The 19,481-nt window shown below is 37.8% G+C and overlaps 1 protein-coding gene across 2 annotated transcripts in view; it reads right to left on the bottom strand.

Annotated features, from left to right (window-relative positions):
* Positions 1-9,331: 9,331 nt before the first annotated feature.
* Positions 9,332-19,481, bottom strand: part of LOC145671188 (uncharacterized) — a 52,257-nt gene continuing 42,107 nt past the window's right edge. For both annotated transcript variants that reach the window (XM_081740038.1, XM_081740039.1), the window contains exons 5-6: positions 17,674-17,853; positions 9,332-11,865 (exon numbers count right to left, since the gene is read on the bottom strand). In XM_081740038.1, the coding sequence (XP_081596164.1) occupies positions 9,850-11,865; positions 17,674-17,853 (2,196 nt within the window). In that variant the 3' untranslated portion in view covers positions 9,332-9,849. The remainder of the gene's footprint in view (positions 11,866-17,673; positions 17,854-19,481) is intronic.

Here is a 19,481-nt window from a genome sequence, read left to right as displayed (position 1 = left end):
CTGAAGCAAATGTTCTAGAGGCATTTAATATATTAGGCTGTCCAGAAAGTTTTATATCTAAGGATGAAAAATTGATAGAAGGGTTCATTTGTCGCATGTATTTACAATGCCAAAAAAAAAAAAAAAAAAATTTAAAAAAATAAAAATAAAATAAAAATCAGATATTGGTAACTTCCGGTGGTGACTGTTTACCAAAAAAGACGATCAAAGTGAAAATTTGCCGCCAACAAGCCCATTTTTACATCAACACATACAGAAGTATTAAGACCTCACTACCAGTTGATGGACTGGCGACGGGCTAATCTTCCACACCTGTATGTCTGCCCATCCACGTTTGGGTGAAAAAAGAGCAGAACTGATTATTTTCCTATCTTAAGTCATGTTCCATGCGCCCCAGAAGCTGTTTTAAAAGTGGTATATTGTGGTTGTCAAAGGACGATGTGTTGTCAATTGCAAATGCCGTGCTCAACAACTTACAAGGGAAGAGGTGGAGATTATATATCGAAGTGGAAGATGATTTATACATCAATTGAAAGCACTAATGACGCCTATTACGAAATTGTAATAAAAATTTTCCGAATGCATATACTGTGCGAGTTATATGAATATACAGTGTGTTCAGAAAGTCCGTTGCCACCCTTAGAAATCGCAAACGGAGAGACAGATGTCAAAACAAACACGTGTTTGATCTTTTAAAAGTACAACGTATCAAAACAAAAAAGTGTCCCACGGCCACCCACAGGATCCTAGGCGGGGTCCAACTCAAAAACTACAAATGGTAAGGAGATCAAGTAACGTATGGACATAACAGGGGATTGAAAAGCTGTTGGGAAATGAAAGAAGACGGGACACATCTCGACCCTCTAAAATTACCCTGTGCAAAAAGGCAGCCAGTCAAAATGTCAGTAAAAACATCATTATAAAGTCTATGGCCACTCCAAAAAACCTGAAACGGTGAGACAGATGTCAAAACAGGAAAACACACGTGTCATAATTTCAACAGTACAATGATTGAAAGTAAAAATATTTGTCCCAGGGTCCTCTGCAGAGTTCTAGACGATGTCCTACTCAATTTTCAAATGGCAAAGGGGGATCAAGTATCGTTTGAAAGCTGTTGTTAAAGCAGATGGAGTAAGTCTGGACGCTCTACGATAACACTGTACAAACATCTTGTTTTTTAAAGAGGGTGCGGTGGCTCAGTGGTAGAGCGTTCACCTTCGGTGCTTGGGGTCCCTGGTTCGATCCCAGCTTGCGCCATGTGGACTTTGTGGTGGAGAAACACCGTGCTCGGGGTTCTCCCGTTTCCTCCCACTTTCTTCATTTCATTCATTTCTCATCATCACCGTCTCCTTTACCCTAACCGGCATAACCATTGCACATAAAACTCAAATATTTCATTTCATTTTTACATCTTGTTTTTTAGTTTTTAATTCTGTAGTCGAGTCGTAGTTTGTTTTCACTTTAATTATTGTACTCAACGGAAAGAAAGAAAATAGCCCTACTGTGAGATTCTGCTCTTTGGGCCCAATAAGGTCTAAATAAATAAATAAATATAATAAAGTATAAACAAATTAAGATATAAAGAAAAGAAGTAACATTTGACATCTTTAAGTATGGGACTCCTAGTTAATATATAATGTACAGTAGTGGTACTTATGCTCGTATGATTCAAACAAAAATTTTCTTGGACCAGGAACAGCGAATACGTATAAGCAGGGTGCGAATTGGCGGGGGGGATGCCAGGGATTTCCCCCCCTGACAAAAATCTTTCCCACCCTGGAGAAGAAAAATTTTATCCCTGGCAGGGATAACTTTTTCCCCCTCTGGAGTATTTTTAAGTGGACATAAAGATAAGTAGGTCTACTTTGCGTAGCTAACCTAAATATTACTTGAGTGAAAATTTTTGAAAGATCTCACATCTCAACTGTTTTGTACTTGTTAGTGTATATATATATATATATATATATATATATATATATATATATATATATATATATATATATATATATATATATATGGGGGGAGGACTGGGTGCGCTTATGGGTGAAATTCATCCCCCCCTGGGAAAATTTTTCAATTCGCACACTGCGTATAAGTGCCTCTCAGTGACAACAAGCGCCGATTGCAAAATGGAAAGCAAATGCGCTCGGAGAACCGAAATTAAGATGTACATTTTAACCGGCCGCCATTTTGTACAGGGTAATTTTAGAGTGTCGAGACTTGTTCCGTCTTCTTTCATTTCTCAACAGCTTTTCAACTAAATGCTACTTGATCCTCCTTGCCATTTGAAAATTATGAGTAGGACCCCGTCTGGAATCCTGGGACAAATATTTTTACTTTCAATTACTGCTGAAATGACAAACGTGTTTTCCTGTTTTGACATCTGTCTCACCGTTTCAGTTTTTTTTTTTTTTTTTTGGGGGGGGGGGGTCAGAGATTTTATAATGACGTTTTTGCTGATATTTTGACCAGCCGCCATTTTGCACAGGGTAATTTTAGAGTCGAGACCTCTTCAGTCTTCTTTCATTTCCCAACAGCTCTCCAACAATATGCTACTTGAACCCCGTACCATTAATTTTTTAGTTGGTCCCCGCCTGGGATCCTGAGGGTGAACCTGAGACAACACTTTTTGCTTTGATACGTTGTACTTCCGAAATGAACGGTTTCGCTGTAGTAGGGTGGTGACACTTGGGGGAACTTTTTGACCCACTGCGCATGCCCAAACTGTTCCGTTCCTGTTCCAGTTCCGACTCAAGTTCCAGTACCTGTTCCTCCGGAGCAGACTACGCGCAACGAGTAGACTTTTACGGCTATGAACACCACACAGGAACCGAAAACGGTTTACGGAGCACTTGGAGCCCGATCCAGCCATATGATAGTTCATCACCATATTATAGTTCATTTGCAAGCCTACCGTGAAAATTTTAGGAGGGGGGAGAAAAATTTATGGGGCGGGACTGCCCTCCTAGATACGGGCCTATTCGTCGCTAAACGAAATCATATTCACATCAAATCCTGGTCCTCAATTCTCTGAATAATAGTGTCGGCGAAAAACTATCGCTGTACCATGGTGACGGGGCTTAATGGCTAAGGGGTTTGCATTTTGTATGGGAAGAGATGCAAATCTTAAACAATTTGTCGCAGGGTTTCCTGGTTGATTACAACCTGTTTTGCAGCTCGTCTGATCGATGTCCGTGGACTAGTTTGAAACACAGCACACTTGTTTGTCGACCAACATGGCCAACACTGTCATTACAAACACTACCTTGTTTTCTCAAACTTGCAAATCAAATTCTTGATTGTTAGCTCACTTGGACTGGTTGTCTTCTTTAACTTGTACTAGGGAGCGAACTTCCTTTGCGCCGCAACCGAACTGTTACTGCTCATATAATAGGTCTTCACAAGTGCTATACGCTGATGCACGCTGTACCGTTCAGAAATTATGACGGTTTTATTTCATAAAGTTCATTGTCACCCTGCATCTGGGTATTGTTCATTTGACACTTCCAGCGGCCATTTTCAAATATGGTGGGATTTCAGGGGACTTTTAGTATGTTGTTTAGAACATCATTCCCAACATTTATACCAATTTTAAGTTTGTTACTAATTTGTTCCTTTCTTCATTAAAATTTGAGCTTCATTTACTGCACTGTAAGAAAGATCCTTCGGATTTAGTTAACTACTCTTAAGTTTGGAGACTTTCTATTAGTTTAACAGTTACGCAAACCATGTCATGACTCCGCCTATGAGATCTACCTTAGTAGCAGAGAATTACAATGCATTTTCTGAAGAATTTCAAATTTCTTCTCTCACATCTTAAGGACGGCGTTGCGAATAGTTGATGCCATTAAAACTTATTTAGCCCTCAGTATGTGTTTTACGTTCTCTTTTTATTGTTTTGCTCCTTTCTCCAATATTATACGAACAACTGGTCAAAGAGTTAAGGCATATCGAGAACCGACAAGTAGTAGTTCGATTCTTTGTTGAAACTTTAGTATTTCTTTACCTTCACAAGGTAACATGGTGGTAGACGTCCTAAAGAATCCGAATGGTTTAAATATGGTAATGTGCTAATGGGTACGATATTCAAAACTCAGGTCCTTATCTTGTATCCCCTCCCCTGTCCAGCTGCCGATCCTCTTCAGGGCATAATATTCCAGGAATGTTTGCACACACAATTTAGAAGTGTTGAGCAGAACTGACATGAGTGCATTATGGAATATTTGGAGTTACCTTTTAGATTACAAAATTATGTCTAATGTAATTACAGAGATTCCGACGTATGTTACACCTGCGAGTAAACACGATCCCAGGAAGGACTGAAATATTGGGAAATTAGATGATGTCCTAAGAGGATTAGCAGCTGGGATAGAAGTTGAAATTTTGAATCTGAATGATGGTTCTTTTCGTTCTATAGATGAATTCTGAGTGAAAATTCTATAGAACTAATGAAATCAGATGTTGGTATGGTTAGTCTATAAAGAAAGTAGTTTCCTGCTAATTTTGGAAATTTGTTGAGTGAATTTTTATGTCAACATCATTTTTTAATCAGAAAATTAACTGAGCTATTATCTGATAGACATGACAAATGTTATGTTTCTAAATTAATACTGTAGAAATTGTTTCATTAGGAATAGAGAAAATGCCTGAATCCCAAGTTAAAAACGCGCTTTCTTTTGCTGCAATTCTTCCCAAGGTATCTTTAACTCTTAAGCTGCTCAACGTCACCTCTTAATCTTCGATTCCAATGACATGGAAATCATCATTATCACCATTGTAAGTCAACCACTGCTGGAGAAAGAATTTTTCCAATTTTCTAAGGGGCCGCGGAGCTGTCATAGGGCACCCCGAGTGAGTCCCTGGTTCAATCCCAGCCCGCTCCAAGTGAGCATTATGGTGGACAAACATCGTGTACGTAGGTTTTCTCGGACTTCTTCCACTTCCTCAGTTATCATCACCGTCTCCATTAGCTTCGGTGCATATTCGTGGGATGCCGACCCATATATTTTATTTCAATTCTTCTCTACTGCCCTCTATTTTGGTTAATTTTCTTCTATGTTACTGTACCGTTTTAGCCTTGAATATGGAAATTTCTTGTCTCTATATGTTGCTTTTTCCATCAATTATTTCTTCTTGTAATATGCCTAGCCCACCGCTACTTAAATGCCTTTATTTTCATTATAATACCTGTTACTACTGTCATCTTTCTGATTCGTGTTATTCTTTTCCTACCTTTGCGGGTGAGTTCTAGTATACGTCTGTCCGTGCTTCGTTGTGTAGTTTGCACACAGTGCATGTCTTATTCTATTAGCTTCCACGTCCCGATCCATACTTAATACATACATTGAAAACTTTGCACTTTTGACATTTTATTTTCAAGATGAAGCTGTTCTTTCAAATGCACTTGTCAAGCTTAATACGTCTGTTGATTTCTTCTCTAATCTAGCCAGCCATTCAAGAATATCTCCTGTCCCAGACGAACATAGATATTAAGTTCTAATTCGATATTTTCTACTTCAATCCTTCGCATTCTTGCGAAGTTGTCGAACACCACATTCGACTTTTTCATACTCATTCTCAAACCATCTTCCTTACTCTTCAAGAGAACAAAAGGAATAACTGTATCTGTTTCGCAGATGACATCATCTTCGCAAAGAATTTAAAACTCCATGAAATGTAAATAACCTCTACTATTTTTCAAATATATCAAAACTTGTATACAATAGGAAGCCCGGAATAATTCTAATTTTTCTCATTATAATTCGTTGGTTCAACTCTTGGAAAATGAAAGACGAAGTTATTACAATCTCATAAATATTTATTATTTTCTAATTGTCCTGTTCCTTTAAACGTTATGCCCTTAAACGAGTTTGGAAGCAAATTGAGTATAGCCATCTTTCAATTCGGCCAAATCATCTACAAGAATTAAACAGATTATAATGATATGCATTTATAAATCTCATAATAATTACAGGTCAATTTACCTAAGATGGCCAAAGTTTGTGCGCTCACATGCTGACGACAATCCCTTCCTCTTCCAATGATTGTGCTCGATGTAGTGGTCACAAGCTTGGACTATCACCCTGCAACGCAATTTCCACTGTAATAGTGCACGTCGAAGGTGTATAAGGGGAATTGTAGACCACACCGTTTGACAAGCTTTTCAGAGCCCCGCTATGGTGGTGGGACGCCTTCGCGTCAGGCCTTGTTTGAGAAGGCCAAAGGTGCAGAAATCCATTGACGATTAATCTGGTGACTTCACAGGTATGGACGAGAAGGGTATAACACAGACACACCAGTCTCTCTGGCTATACGCCAATAATACGCATCAGAACTGTGAGCAGTGTGACTGGATGCTTTGTCCATGTGAATCCACACCTTCCGGGTGTCCCTACCATACAACTGTTGGATGTGCGTTGTGTATAAGGGTTCCATGATGTTTGTTTGAAAGTAGGCTGCAATCACCTTGGCCTTCGTATCCACACGATGCATTGGCAACGTCCCACGGGCGCAGAAACTTGCCACCACCATGAAGCCTTTCGAAAACTTCTGACATTCACGGACGAACTCGCCGCAGCCGTTCGCATCATGTGGCGAATAAAAAATGGCCCTGGGCTTACTGGTATCAAGGTAATTCAGGCATCATCCAGCGTGACAACCCATTGCCATTTGTCACCTGAGAGGTACTGTTCATATAACTTTGTTCGCAAATCTGTCTTGAATGTGTCTTGGTGATAAATTTATGCCCCATCGCCTTATGAAGTTTTTTTAAATCCCAAATTGTCCTTTATGACACGACACACTGTGACCTATCCTGCATGAGGTGGCAAGGTTGCTCTGGGTAGATGGGTTTTTCTTCATAACTAATGCCCTGATGTTTCTCACAATGCGTGGTGTCCTGGCTGAACACGCCCGTTTCCTTTTCACTCTCACGACTTGATATTTAGGACCGGTGCTTTTACAGTGCTGGCTTACCCTTGCTACTGTACGCCTGCTGATATTTTTGCCCCTTGCCCCGCACATTTTCACGATCACTGACGCACTGAATTGTGCATCGGAAAGTGGGCATATGTACACTTCCCAATAAGGTGCCTCTTTAACTCTTTGCGGCACGAACTATTTTTTATACCCCCATGTTGCACGCGAAAAATAATTTTTTTAGTAAATATAAACCGCATGTATTTTTGAATATATTAGACCCTAGAAAATACAGTGATAATATATTTTATCATAGTTTATAATTATTGGCACCAAAATGGGGTGATGCATTTATTGCATCACTGTGCAACAACACTAATGCTTTTGCATAAATAGGATGCACTTTAAAACTCTAAAACTGAATCTTTAAAATAACACGAATTACTATGTGTTATATACTACGTATTATGATATAAATAGAACGTACTGTTAAGTAAGATATATTTATCCATACAAAGGTTTGAACAAAAATATTGTATGAAATATATGTTACATAACTTTTCTTCTCGTGACAACTTTGCTAACCTTCATTTGTGGTACTTCTGAAAATAGTCTCGCGTCTTTCCTAAGCAAAGAGGAACGTCACACACAGCACAAATCCAAAACGTCTGTCTTGGTTTAGCTCTGGTACTGCATAAAGCACATCATCTTCGAGTAGACCTTTTAGGTTGGTGTGATGACCCAGATCGTCGAAAATCTAGTGGAACATTTGGCTTCACTTTCTTTTGTTGAGTTGTTCGTGTTGGTGAAGATGATGATCGAAGAGTTGATACTTAAAATACATCAAAATATTAATTCCTAAAAATGTATCAATTTCGTCCTTTGTAGTGGGAATATACCGTATTGGACTGCTCTGCGTACAGATTTGTTTGAAATACTATTGAGTCTACAATAGACTCATCTTCTAACAGTCTGAACAAGTTAACTGGAGATGGATCTTTTAAATTTTGCACAATATTTGTTGCTTGTGTGAAAAGTTTATAAGGTGAGGTCTTGACGTCTTTCCTGTCGGGTGGGTCCCTTATAGAAGAGCATACTGGCTGTAGTATTGTTGCCTCCGGATTGTTGTCACCTTCGGCGTCTGAAATTGGACCACATGAATCGGTTTGCGAAATATTCACATTGAGATCTTCAGTTTCATTTGGTGATTCGGGTTCGGAAGGAATCTTCTCATATAAAATAATTTCTGAGGCAGGACTGTGCCCTCGGAGCTTCCCCAGGATTACATCATTGGTTATTGTATTCTATCATTTTCTTAACATACATAAATTGGGTCGTATGAGATACACACTTTCAAATAACCAATATCGTTTTTATCAGCTTGTTGCACAGTGATGCAACTTTTGCATCACAACAAATAACGTAACAAACAAAAAGAAATTAACCCGGGTGACTTCTACATCACCTGCACTACATCTTAAGAATCTAAAATACAAGAACTCATAGACAAAATACATAAATTAGCATGCTTACCAATAACATTACGAATTTAATTATCCCCGGATTCACTACGTGCAAACAAAATCATCACAGAATCACAAAACGCGGGAATATGAAATTTGACTGAAAATAACATGACGAGCCACCTAGTAACAAACATCGTAACTACGTCGAATAAGTGATTCAAAATCTGCATCACTGGGCAAGTACCAGCTGAGCGTTCACTAATGTGATGCAATAAGTGCATCACCATGCAACATCGTTTAATAAAACGGTGATGCAAAAAAATCACTATGCATCACTATGCCGCAAAGAGTTAACAGACATAACAGCTGTTCACAACTTCCATACAGCGTTGTACGTGACTCACTACTGGATTCACGGGCTACTGACTTCTGTTTCCTTCTCCTACGCTGTGCTCGTCAGCAGCTCTACAAAATTGGCCACCTTAGGTGAATTGACCTTCTGTATTCCTGGGTTTTAGGAGTCTTACGGACGAGAAATCTTATTACTTGGGAGAAGATTCTGACAAAAATACTTGTTCATTTAGCAATAGAATTTTGATTGGCAGTTTTGATCTTAACCGAATGTATTTTGTTCCTTGCGTACTAAAGAGTTTACAAGTGGAAGCTAAGGTATACTGAGAGGAAAAACTTGCATACGCTGTTCCGTATTATTCCTCTAAGATTTGTTAACTATTACAGAGTAATGATTTTCACTAAAATTGAATCTTCGAACAAGAAATTGAAATGATACACTTACAAGTTTATACTCAGTAAGTATACGCTATTAGATTCCTCGTTAAACTGTAGCCCACATGTTGTACAGCTTTGTGCTTACACAAACAAGTTAACAAGTTCAACATATTGGGATGGCTAATACACGAACTGATAATAAAAAAAGTCACGTTAAATAACTGTTTTATAGATCTTTTAATCAGTGTCTCTTTTTTTTAAACATTATTAATAAGATCTTCTGTACAACGTACTGGTTTTCATTAACAAGAAAGCAGTTAACTACACAAAAAAATAACTGCATTTTTCTTTGAGACTAAAACATTATTTACATCTTACTCTGAAATCTCATTAAAATTTTCAAACTTCAATTTACAACAATCAACAGATCCTTAATTACTTGATTCATTCCTTTTTTACATTTTACATCTGTATCAAAATATATAGACAAGTCGAGAGACTAGAAATCTTATATAAACAAAACTTTTTCTTTTTTTTACATTTGCCAATTTCTCATATTAACAGATAAAAGAACTATAGTTTTCTGTCATATAACAAGAGGTGTAATGCTTAGTCTTTCATGCAAAAGGGATTAAGGGAATGCATTATTTTATGCAGGAAAAATCACAGATGAAAATATCACCAACTACACTATACGTGAAATCTAGTGGAAGGCAACATGCACGTATATAAAAATTCACGATTGCTGCTTCTGAGGCACACTGTTTTCTTCAGGTAATGATTTGTCTTTCACTGTATCAACTTCTCCGTTTATTGGCTCCTTTGAACCTTCAGTACTGCCAGAAATGTTTTCTGCCTTTTTGTCGACTTCGTTAACAGACTTTACACTATTTACAGTTAAAGGCTGATTGTTTATTATTTTCTCTCTCTCCTGTATCGGACCGACTTTTTCTGTTTTTTTCACGTCTGTGGATTTTTCTAACGTCTGTTGGTCCCTACTCTCACCATTAACTTTTGTCGTTTGCGATCTCACATTTACACTCACGGGAAAGAAGCTGCCTGGCGCTGATTGGTTAGTTAGGCGTGAATATGGCAAATGTGGCGAAAACCCAACAGGTAATGTTGGAGACGGAGATTTCTGGGAGTGAACATTAGCAGGAACACGCTGCACAGTAGGTGGCGCCTGAACAAACGAACGATCCTGCGGTCTGTGCTGATTGAGTATCATACTAATGCTGGGAGGAAGGGACGAGTGATATCCTGGCGCTGTAGAATACACGGATGACACTGGCGGAAGAACTGACGAAATCGACAAAGCAGAGGTGCTTGTGCAATTGTTACTACTGCTAGCAACAACAGTTGCGGAGGGGTTCGACATGGGAGGCATATTAGATGCTCTGATAAGAGGTGGTGGTCCAGGTGATCTGTTAGAAGGATTAACGAACGAGTAATTATATAAAACGTGAGAATTTTGCGTCGTGGTATGTTGGGTTGGTATAAAAGCAGGAGACGGCATGTTATTATTATGGGACATGTCAGGGACCCCTTTCATAATAGGAGCATTTAACTGTTTCAGATCACACACTGTTGTACTGGGAGTCATTTGCACTTTAGTAGTTCTTGCTTGTAATTTGGTTCCTGTCGTAATCGCTGACGTATGTGTGGCGGTAGCACTTGATGGCGAAGTCACTGGGATTGGACACAATGTTTTCGGGTCAATTTTCATAACCATTTCTGCCCTGGGTTGCCCACAACCATGATTAACTGTGTCATGAACCTGATACAAAGGCTTTACGCCTGAGGAGGGATTGCCTAAATATCGCGGCAAGTTTCGCATTTTAAAAAATCGCGGAGGTTTCGTAGGCGACTGTCCTGCTTTCGAAGGATCAGCCAAAGTTCCATCTGGCTTGAGGCTACCCATGGCAGGTTTTGGAAATGAATGATTAGAAAGAACTGTCGTTCGAGGTATACTGGGATTCCAACTCTTCGGCGGAGTTTTCAGTGTCTTATAACCCATCGGAGACGAAGAACTTTTCTTTGTCACAGTTAAACTGGGAACTTTAGGCACATCTTTTTTCACGTCTTTTACTACTTTCGGCTGAGGTTCCTCCACCGGCGCTGCCACACTTACAGGTACAGGTACTACAGGTTCATTAGGTTTCTGTGCTGGTAATATTTCTGCATTATTGGTTTCAGTAACAGTATCACATGTAGGTTCACTAGGTTTCACTTCAGCTTTTTCTGATGTTTCAGCTGCAGTTTTCTTTTCTGACACAACTGTTGTCGAATCACTTATTTCCTCCATCGTCACTATTTCTTTCCCTTCTCCCGGCGTTTCGTCTGCTTTGCCTGAACTTATTACAGTCTCCTTAAACGGCAGACTTGTTGTGTCCTTCGGTGATTGAATACTTTCTATATTCGTCACACTCATAACACCATTTTCACTGATTTGTAGGTGAACTTCCTTCCATTCTTCTGATGCATCCTTTCCCTCTTCTTTCTTCTCAGAATCTTCAGAAGTTATTTTCTCTTCTTTTGTGCTCTCCGTTGGCTTATCTTCCTTTGCTTGTTCATTTTCTGTCGCTTGTTTCACTTCACTTTCTTTTTCGCTTTCCACCTTCGGAGGTGGGGGAGTTTCTTCTACTTCCATTGGCTGTTGCTGCTCTTCTTGCGTTACTTTTTCTTCAATATCCAACTTAATTCTTTTATTTGGAGTTTCAAAAATCCGGTAATATAAATTCAATGGCCCTTTCTGAAAAAGAAAAAAAAATACGGTACCATTAATTTTTTAGTCTTATTCACTAAATCATATAACATGCAAAAGTAAATAATCTTATTATTATTGATATTATTAATGAAATACTACACTCATGAAATACTGCATTAGTATTCTTATATTTTACTTCTCAAAAACTAATACCAATATAAAACTAAAAGAAAATTCATGAGTATTTATGAGTACAAAGTATTCTGAGATATAGTTTTTTTTTTTTCTTTTTCCAAGTTGCTGGATAATGGTAGTATATAAATGGTAAGTTACACAGATATCTATATTATTTCACATATTCGCTATTTCATTCAATTTTCGTATTCGTGAAATAGAACTGTGCAATCCGAGTTGTAAGCTGTCTCCAATAAACCTGGAAACGAAACACCGCTGCCATGGGGACATGTTACTTTTCTCATTCAAGTGTTCACCAACACACGAAAATCAAAAATGAAAGTAGATCAGCACTTCCAAGCACTTCTGTAGAACTGTTGGGATAGTTAAATTGAAGTTTAAAAGTATACGTTTATAACAAATGGGCGGGAAGTGTTTTTATATGAGGACGATGTTTTCATATTTTAACCCATTAGTGCATCGTTTCCTATATGTAATTTTTGTGTGCAGTTTGTTATTTTAAGGTAAGTTTACAATACTTTAAACGAATTCTACCTGAAATTTTGATTGAGAGTGGGCGGGATGTACCATCCGAAAAATCTGATCACATGCACAGAAATATGTGGGAGTAATATATTTTACCAATATTTTTATAATAAAAAATACTACTTTATTCTCCATAAAAAAATAACACTTGGCTATTTTGGTCAAGTTTCAGTTGTTGACTATAAATTGGCATTATTTAAAACGCTATTGTCCCTTCAATAACAATAGTATTTTTTGAAGCATTTACTCCGTAAACCCGAAGCTACCAGAGAATAACCCTGTCAAGACTGTTAAAGGTTCGCGCAACAATATTCTGTCCCCTAAAGTTCTGAATGTGTGATTATAATGAATTTAAAAGTAATAAACACGCCATCTGAGTTTCCGGATACATGCATTAATGGGTCAAGGATTGTTTATTGTTCGTAGACTGCCTGTGTTATAAGTTTTAAATTTATTCGAAGCTGTTAATTTTGGTTATTTAGCCATAGTTGAAGGTTTAGCCTGGAAAGACGAATCGAAGACTTGATTTGGATAAAAATACGTAGACATGTGTGATTCAGTATGTTCTTGAATATACGTATAGAAATATTTAAGAAGTTAATTTGTACACCTAATCTTGTAACTCAACGGGGTGTGTTTATTGATTTCATGTGAAATACAATAATATCTCGTTTTCAACAGAAATAGAAACAGGCTATTAAAAAAAAAATGGTAGATTGATAATCACTACAAAGACTTATTGGGACTCTTACATAGTTTCAGAGGGCAATATACGCAGAAATGCATGATGTTTGTTGTTGTCCCATGTCAGCTGAGAATTGGGTGGCACCTTTGAGACAGAGATACATAGAATTAGGCCCGTTATGAGAACGCTTAAATTCGAGTTGTACATAACACAGTATGTCGGAGAAGTAACGGACCTCTTTTCTTTACAGAAAACCACTAGTTCCATCTACTCAGGTGAGGTGAGGTGATTTTGAGTTTAACGTCCCGTTCAGCAGCGAGACTATATGAGATGTGGACCTACTGATTAACGTGGAAACCGAACCACATAAGCTCCTGCCGGGAATCGAACCCGGGTCTCCCACGCCAAAGGTGTGTACGCTAACCGCTTATCCATCTACTGAAGTAACATATCATCCATCAGAAAGCTGGATATCTGCTCAACAAAACGAGACCACAATCATGAGAACTAATTAACGGAGTATGAAGTTATAGCAAGAAAAATGAGTCTATCTGGTGTCACCTCGTCACAAAAATACGATGGAGCAAAGAGCCAATATTATATTTTGTTTCAAGCTAGGTAAAACATTTTACACGAACATTGGAAATGATGCAACAAGTGTATGGTGATGAGTGCTTATCTGTACACGTGTGTTCCGAGTAGTATACCCGATTCCGGGACAGTCTTCAGTCCTTGGAAGACGACCCACAGCCAGGCAGACCGAAAAATAAAAATCGCTGAGTTGGTGAAACAGTTGCTTGAATGATTGCCCACGATGCAAATTCGACTGTGAGATGGATGGCGGAAGAATTAAATACAACGAAAGACATTATTCACGAAATTTTGACCAAGGATTTGACTCAACGGAAAGTCTGTGGTCGATTTGTTCCGCACACCATAACTGACGACCAGAAATTTCCTCTCGTTGAACATTACAACAGGGTGTCTACTAAAATTCCAAAATGAAATTTTGTGACCTTTTCTTTCCCTAACCATAAAATTTGGTAACATTTTGAAAAGCAAATTTAGGTGCAAACTGAGCCGAATTTTCATGCATGCGATAGAAGCGTGCGATTTGGCAGCGTCTGAAGCCGACCATAGACATTTTTGGTGGTGAATTTTGACGTTTTATAAAACAAAATTTTCCAGTCTACACTTATATTAGTACAAATGAAAAAAATCATGACCCAAAAGCTAAATTTCTTGACTTTCATGACCGTTTTCTGATTTCATGACTTTCGTGACCGATAGACACTCCGTACAAGGACCTGATTAAACAGCCAGATGGAACAGAACATTTCTGGAATCGATTGTAACTGGCGATGAGATTTGGTTCTTCAAGTACGACCCGCAAACAAAACGCCGAAGTGCTACGTGGAAGTTCCCCGAAAGAAAGAAAAAAAAAAAGTTTCCAAAAGTCACGTGAGAAAACAATGTTGATTTGGTCACTATTACATGACAATGTACCATGTCACAGAATCGTCGCAGTTCGTGACTTCTTTGGATAACAAACAAATATCCACGTCTTCGTATTCGCCTGACTTATCGCCGTGTGACTATTTCCTATTCCCAAAATTTAAATTGTCTATGAAAGGAACATTTTATGACAATGTTACACACGTGGAGTCTGCCGGGACGAGGGTCATTGAGGCAATTCCGAAAATGGACATTAAAAGCCTTATGCTAGCACTGGTTGAACGTGTCCAGCGGTGTATTGATGCGAAAAAGTTGTATTCTGAATAAAAAAACATCTAATTCGATTTGTTTAATTTAAGAGGTTTCGTTATTACTCCGAGATACTGTGTATATATAAACGAATTAACTTGCCACAAAACGGTGAAAACAATACCACAAAATACTTAAACAAAAGGTACGAGCTAAACATTCTAGCTCCAGTTTCTTAAAGCATGTTATGCTGCAGTTATTACTGAAACACTGAAAGGAGTTTCCGGAAAACTTAGTCCAGAGGAAACTCATCCCCAAAAGTAAACTAGCCTTTGTGAATTTTTTAATGAGAAATGACGTATGTCATATATTAGGGCTACTGATGAAATATTAGTTTATGAAATATCAGCAAAATAGCATGAGTCTATTTGAGACAATTGTTTTAGAAAATCACCCCAAAAGTAAACTATTTCTTTTGGATATTTCCATAAGTAATTTTCGCAACATCACAGAGTTACTACTGAAATATCTATTTATGAAATATGAACAAAATCGCCTGTCATTTTGACAAAATCGTCCGAACAGAAACTTAATTCCAACAGTAAACTATCCCTTGTGGATTTTTTTAAATGAAATATGAACAATCGCCTATGCGTTAAAAAAAATCGTCCCAAAAGAACTCACCCCCAAGAGTAAACTTCCTTTTGGATTGTATCTGGACAAATGAATTATCCATATCGTCAGATTACTAATAAACATTTATTTATGAAGTACATCCAAAAATAACTTATCTTTCAAAAGTAAACTACCCCCTTCTGGATATTTCGCACAGAAACTACATATATATCACTGTATCAGGTTGTTCTTGAAATACGAGAAACTGAATTTTCAAAAAATTCAATCAACGAAACTATCCTTGACTTTCTGCTTGCCAGCGCTGTTAGTGGGATTCTTCTCAAAATTTTAACGATCACTACGTAATTCTGCCTTGACGCCCATCAACATCATGTAATGACGTTCATGTTAAGAAAATAAGCGACATTGTACGGTTTCGTTTCACTCCCCGCGAAATAGCTGAGTAAGTTGTCCTGTCATTTAATATGATCTTAGTTAGAAAAACTGAATATGCATCAGTTGCTGCAAAATTCAACCCACGGGTAAGACATGAACAGAAAGAAACACATTTGGATTTTTTTCTTTTTTTTTTTTTTTTTTTTTAATTTTTTAATCGAGCAAACGAAGACTATAACTTCTTGAAAACAATTATGACAGGTTACGATTTGGGTCTGATTTGAGTTTAGCATCACCCTTTCAAGAAGCGAGGCTATATGAGATGTGGACCTAGAGCTTAACGTGGGATCCGAAGTACATGAGCTCCCACCGAGAATCAAACTCGCGTGTTCCGCTCCAAAAGTGCGTACGCTAACAATATAGCCGCGAAGGAGTTCAACAAGTGCCAACACTAGGGTCTATGGTTATGACATTGAAACAAAGGCACGGTCATCCCTAAGAGTAGGAAAATATGCATGTCCAAGTCATTCAAACGTTACAAGTGATGCTTCATGTTTTATTTGATTTTTGTAGTATTGTTCATTATAAATACGTCCCACGTAGTCAAAGTATCACCAAAGAGTATCACTGAGAAGTCATGAGGCGTTTGCGAGAGGCTGTGACAAAGACAATATCGGAAGCCTAGAAAAACGGAACATGGATGCAACATCATGACAATGCTCCTAGCCATTCGGAGCTTGTCATTTTTTTTTTTTTTTTTTTTTTTTTTTTTTTGCGAAGAACACTACAACTGTTGTACCCCAACCATCCTACTTTCCTGATTTAGCACATGCAGGCTTCTTTCTATTTTTCAAATTGAAATTCATCCTGGTGATAGTCGCAGTTTCCACTCCGTAGAAGAGATAACAAACAGTTCGCTACGAGACCTCCAGACTATTATAAAAAGTGCGTTCCAGTAGTGGAAAATAGGAAATGAAATCTAAGTTTTACGTCCCACGATTATGCCCGTTAGGCTAAAGGAGACGGTGATGATGAGTAATGAATGAAATGGTGGAATGAAGAAAGTGGGAGGAAACGGGAGAACCCCGAGAAAACCCACGAGCACGGTGTTTGTCCACCACAAAGTCCACACGGCGCGAGCTGGGATCGAACCAGGGACCCCAAGCACCGGAGGTGAACGCTCTACCACTGAGCCACCGCGTACCCCTAGTGGAAGATAGGATGGCAACGATGTATTACTAGTAGAAGAAACTATTTTGAAGGAGATAAATTTGTATCGTTTCGCCCATTATATTTAGAGAGCGGTTTCTTTCTAGAGAGATCTCGTATTGATGTATGAAATATAAACGAAATCGTTCAGAATTACTTTCAACAGCTTTTCTCCCTTCAGGAAACAACCGTTATTTTGGGGGACGAACGTCATTCGAAATATCCACCTGAGGATCTTATAAAAGCCTTAAATTTAAAGCCTGGTGCAGGTATGTTGAATGGTTATGAGCTCTAGCAAGCGTACATACATTGCAAGAATGAACATACGGACAGACATTCAAAAGTAACTTTTAGGCACGTAAGGTTATGAAACGTGTAAATCCATTGATATCTCGAATTGTATTTTTTCAACGATCACTTTTTCTCTCCTTTCTTCGCTCGAAAATATAAAGTGAGAATATCAGCAGTCTGTTACTCTACTCCATCATATTTGTATATTACAAAAAGGGGAATAGTATACATACCCTCTTCCACATGTAAGTATATGCAATATCCATTAATGTGGATTCATCAACGAGAACTTCGTTTCCATATAAAATATCAACCCTGTGTTCCAGACCTAATCCATATTTTGCACGAATCAATTTCTTGAGATGTGAAACCGTCACAGCTGCAGGGCATCTTAAGTACCTTCTATTGGTGTCCTACAATAAAATTAACTTCATTAGTTTATTATTTTCCAGTTTCCTCTTCACAACGCTCAGAACACACACTCCAAAGCTTTATTAGTAATAAAAACGGAATAAAAGTCAAATTTTATGCTTAAATATAAACTGTTAAAACATAAGGTAACAAGTAATATTTCTCAATAAAAAGGATTCACAAATTTCACCACTACAATATTGCATAGCTGACTGAGTCAAAATTTAAACAAATCGCTAAGAATCAGCGTGAGATGATTACGTCCATCTATGCCACACATCTTAAACATCTAATACAGGGTTATTTAAAAGGAAAGAACAGATTTCAAACATTTATTTCTTCCAAACTACAAAAGATAGAAACATGATTCGAACGTTACTTAAGAAAAGTTTACAATTTAAACAGCCCGGAAAGAAGTTCCAATGACGGCTGCATTTGCGCTGTTGTTTGTTATTGTTAGTTTGTAGTGAAATGGCGGCGTCACCACAGGAAAAACCTTCTTGTGTGCTACAATTGGCAAAACTTGAGTCCATTGTTGCAGTTCAGCGAGCATTTCGCGGTCAATTTAATAAACAACCGCCGCATCATAAGCAAATTTACGAGTGGCATCGTAAATTCGTAGAAGATGGTTGCATCTGCAAAGGGAAAAGCATGGGACGTCCACGCACATCGAACGAGAATGTCGAGCGTATTCGTACACTTTACGAAGGGAACCCAAAGAAATCCACATCACGAGCAACCGAAGAACTTAATACTCCTCAACCAACGGTATGGCGAGTTCTAAAACATCGTCTGCACATGAAGCCATACAAACTGTGAATTCGATAACTAGAGACCAGCTGATTCGTGTGTGGCAAGAAATGAGCCACCGTTTTGACATTTGTCGTGTAACACACGGTACTCATATTGAATGCACACCATAATTACTAACAATAAATAGTAAACTTTTCTTAATCAAGTAACGTTCGAATCATATTTCTATCTTTTGTAGTTTGGAAGAAATAAATGTTTGAAATCTGTTCTTTCTTTTTGAATAACCCTGTATTTCATTTCAGTAGTTTGATAGGTCACAAACTATATCAAAGATTAAATTTAGTTTTACTATCCAGACGATTTATATCACATTTATACTGAATGCATTTTGTTTGAAATATTTGAGAAAATGAGTACAGGCTAAAAGTCTATAATGAATAACTCTAGACAACTTCAGGTTAAATGGGTACTTACAAGGAATTTGAACACAACACCGATATTTGTTGGGTAAAAGGCAAACACTAAAAGTCTCCTTAACAACTATGAGACAATTCTTTTATATTTCTTATAATTTGTTACTAAAGCATTCACTTCTCACATGGTGAGATAATGAATTCTTGAAAAGTTAAAAGAACAATGATTTAGCATGTATGGAGTTTTCTAATGACGTTGATTGTTAATATTTCAACTAACAACGAAATCTTCATTTGCAAATTTATGATCTAAAATCGTCTGGATTCTTTTTCTTAAGCTTTGCCCTCTTACATCTTAACAATCTGTGAAACACAAACTTGTAATATGCTAATACAATAAATACCCTAAGAATTAGTATATTAAAAAATAATCCATTATATTATAATTAAGCTAGTAGGCAATT

This window comes from Thermobia domestica, chromosome 15 (genome assembly GCF_964235325.1).
Source record: "Thermobia domestica chromosome 15, izTheDome1.hap1.1, whole genome shotgun sequence".
Classification (NCBI taxonomy): domain Eukaryota; kingdom Metazoa; phylum Arthropoda; class Insecta; order Zygentoma; family Lepismatidae; genus Thermobia; species Thermobia domestica.
The sequence above is the reverse complement of the archived record's forward strand: the minus strand, read 5'-3'. Positions and strand labels throughout refer to the sequence as shown.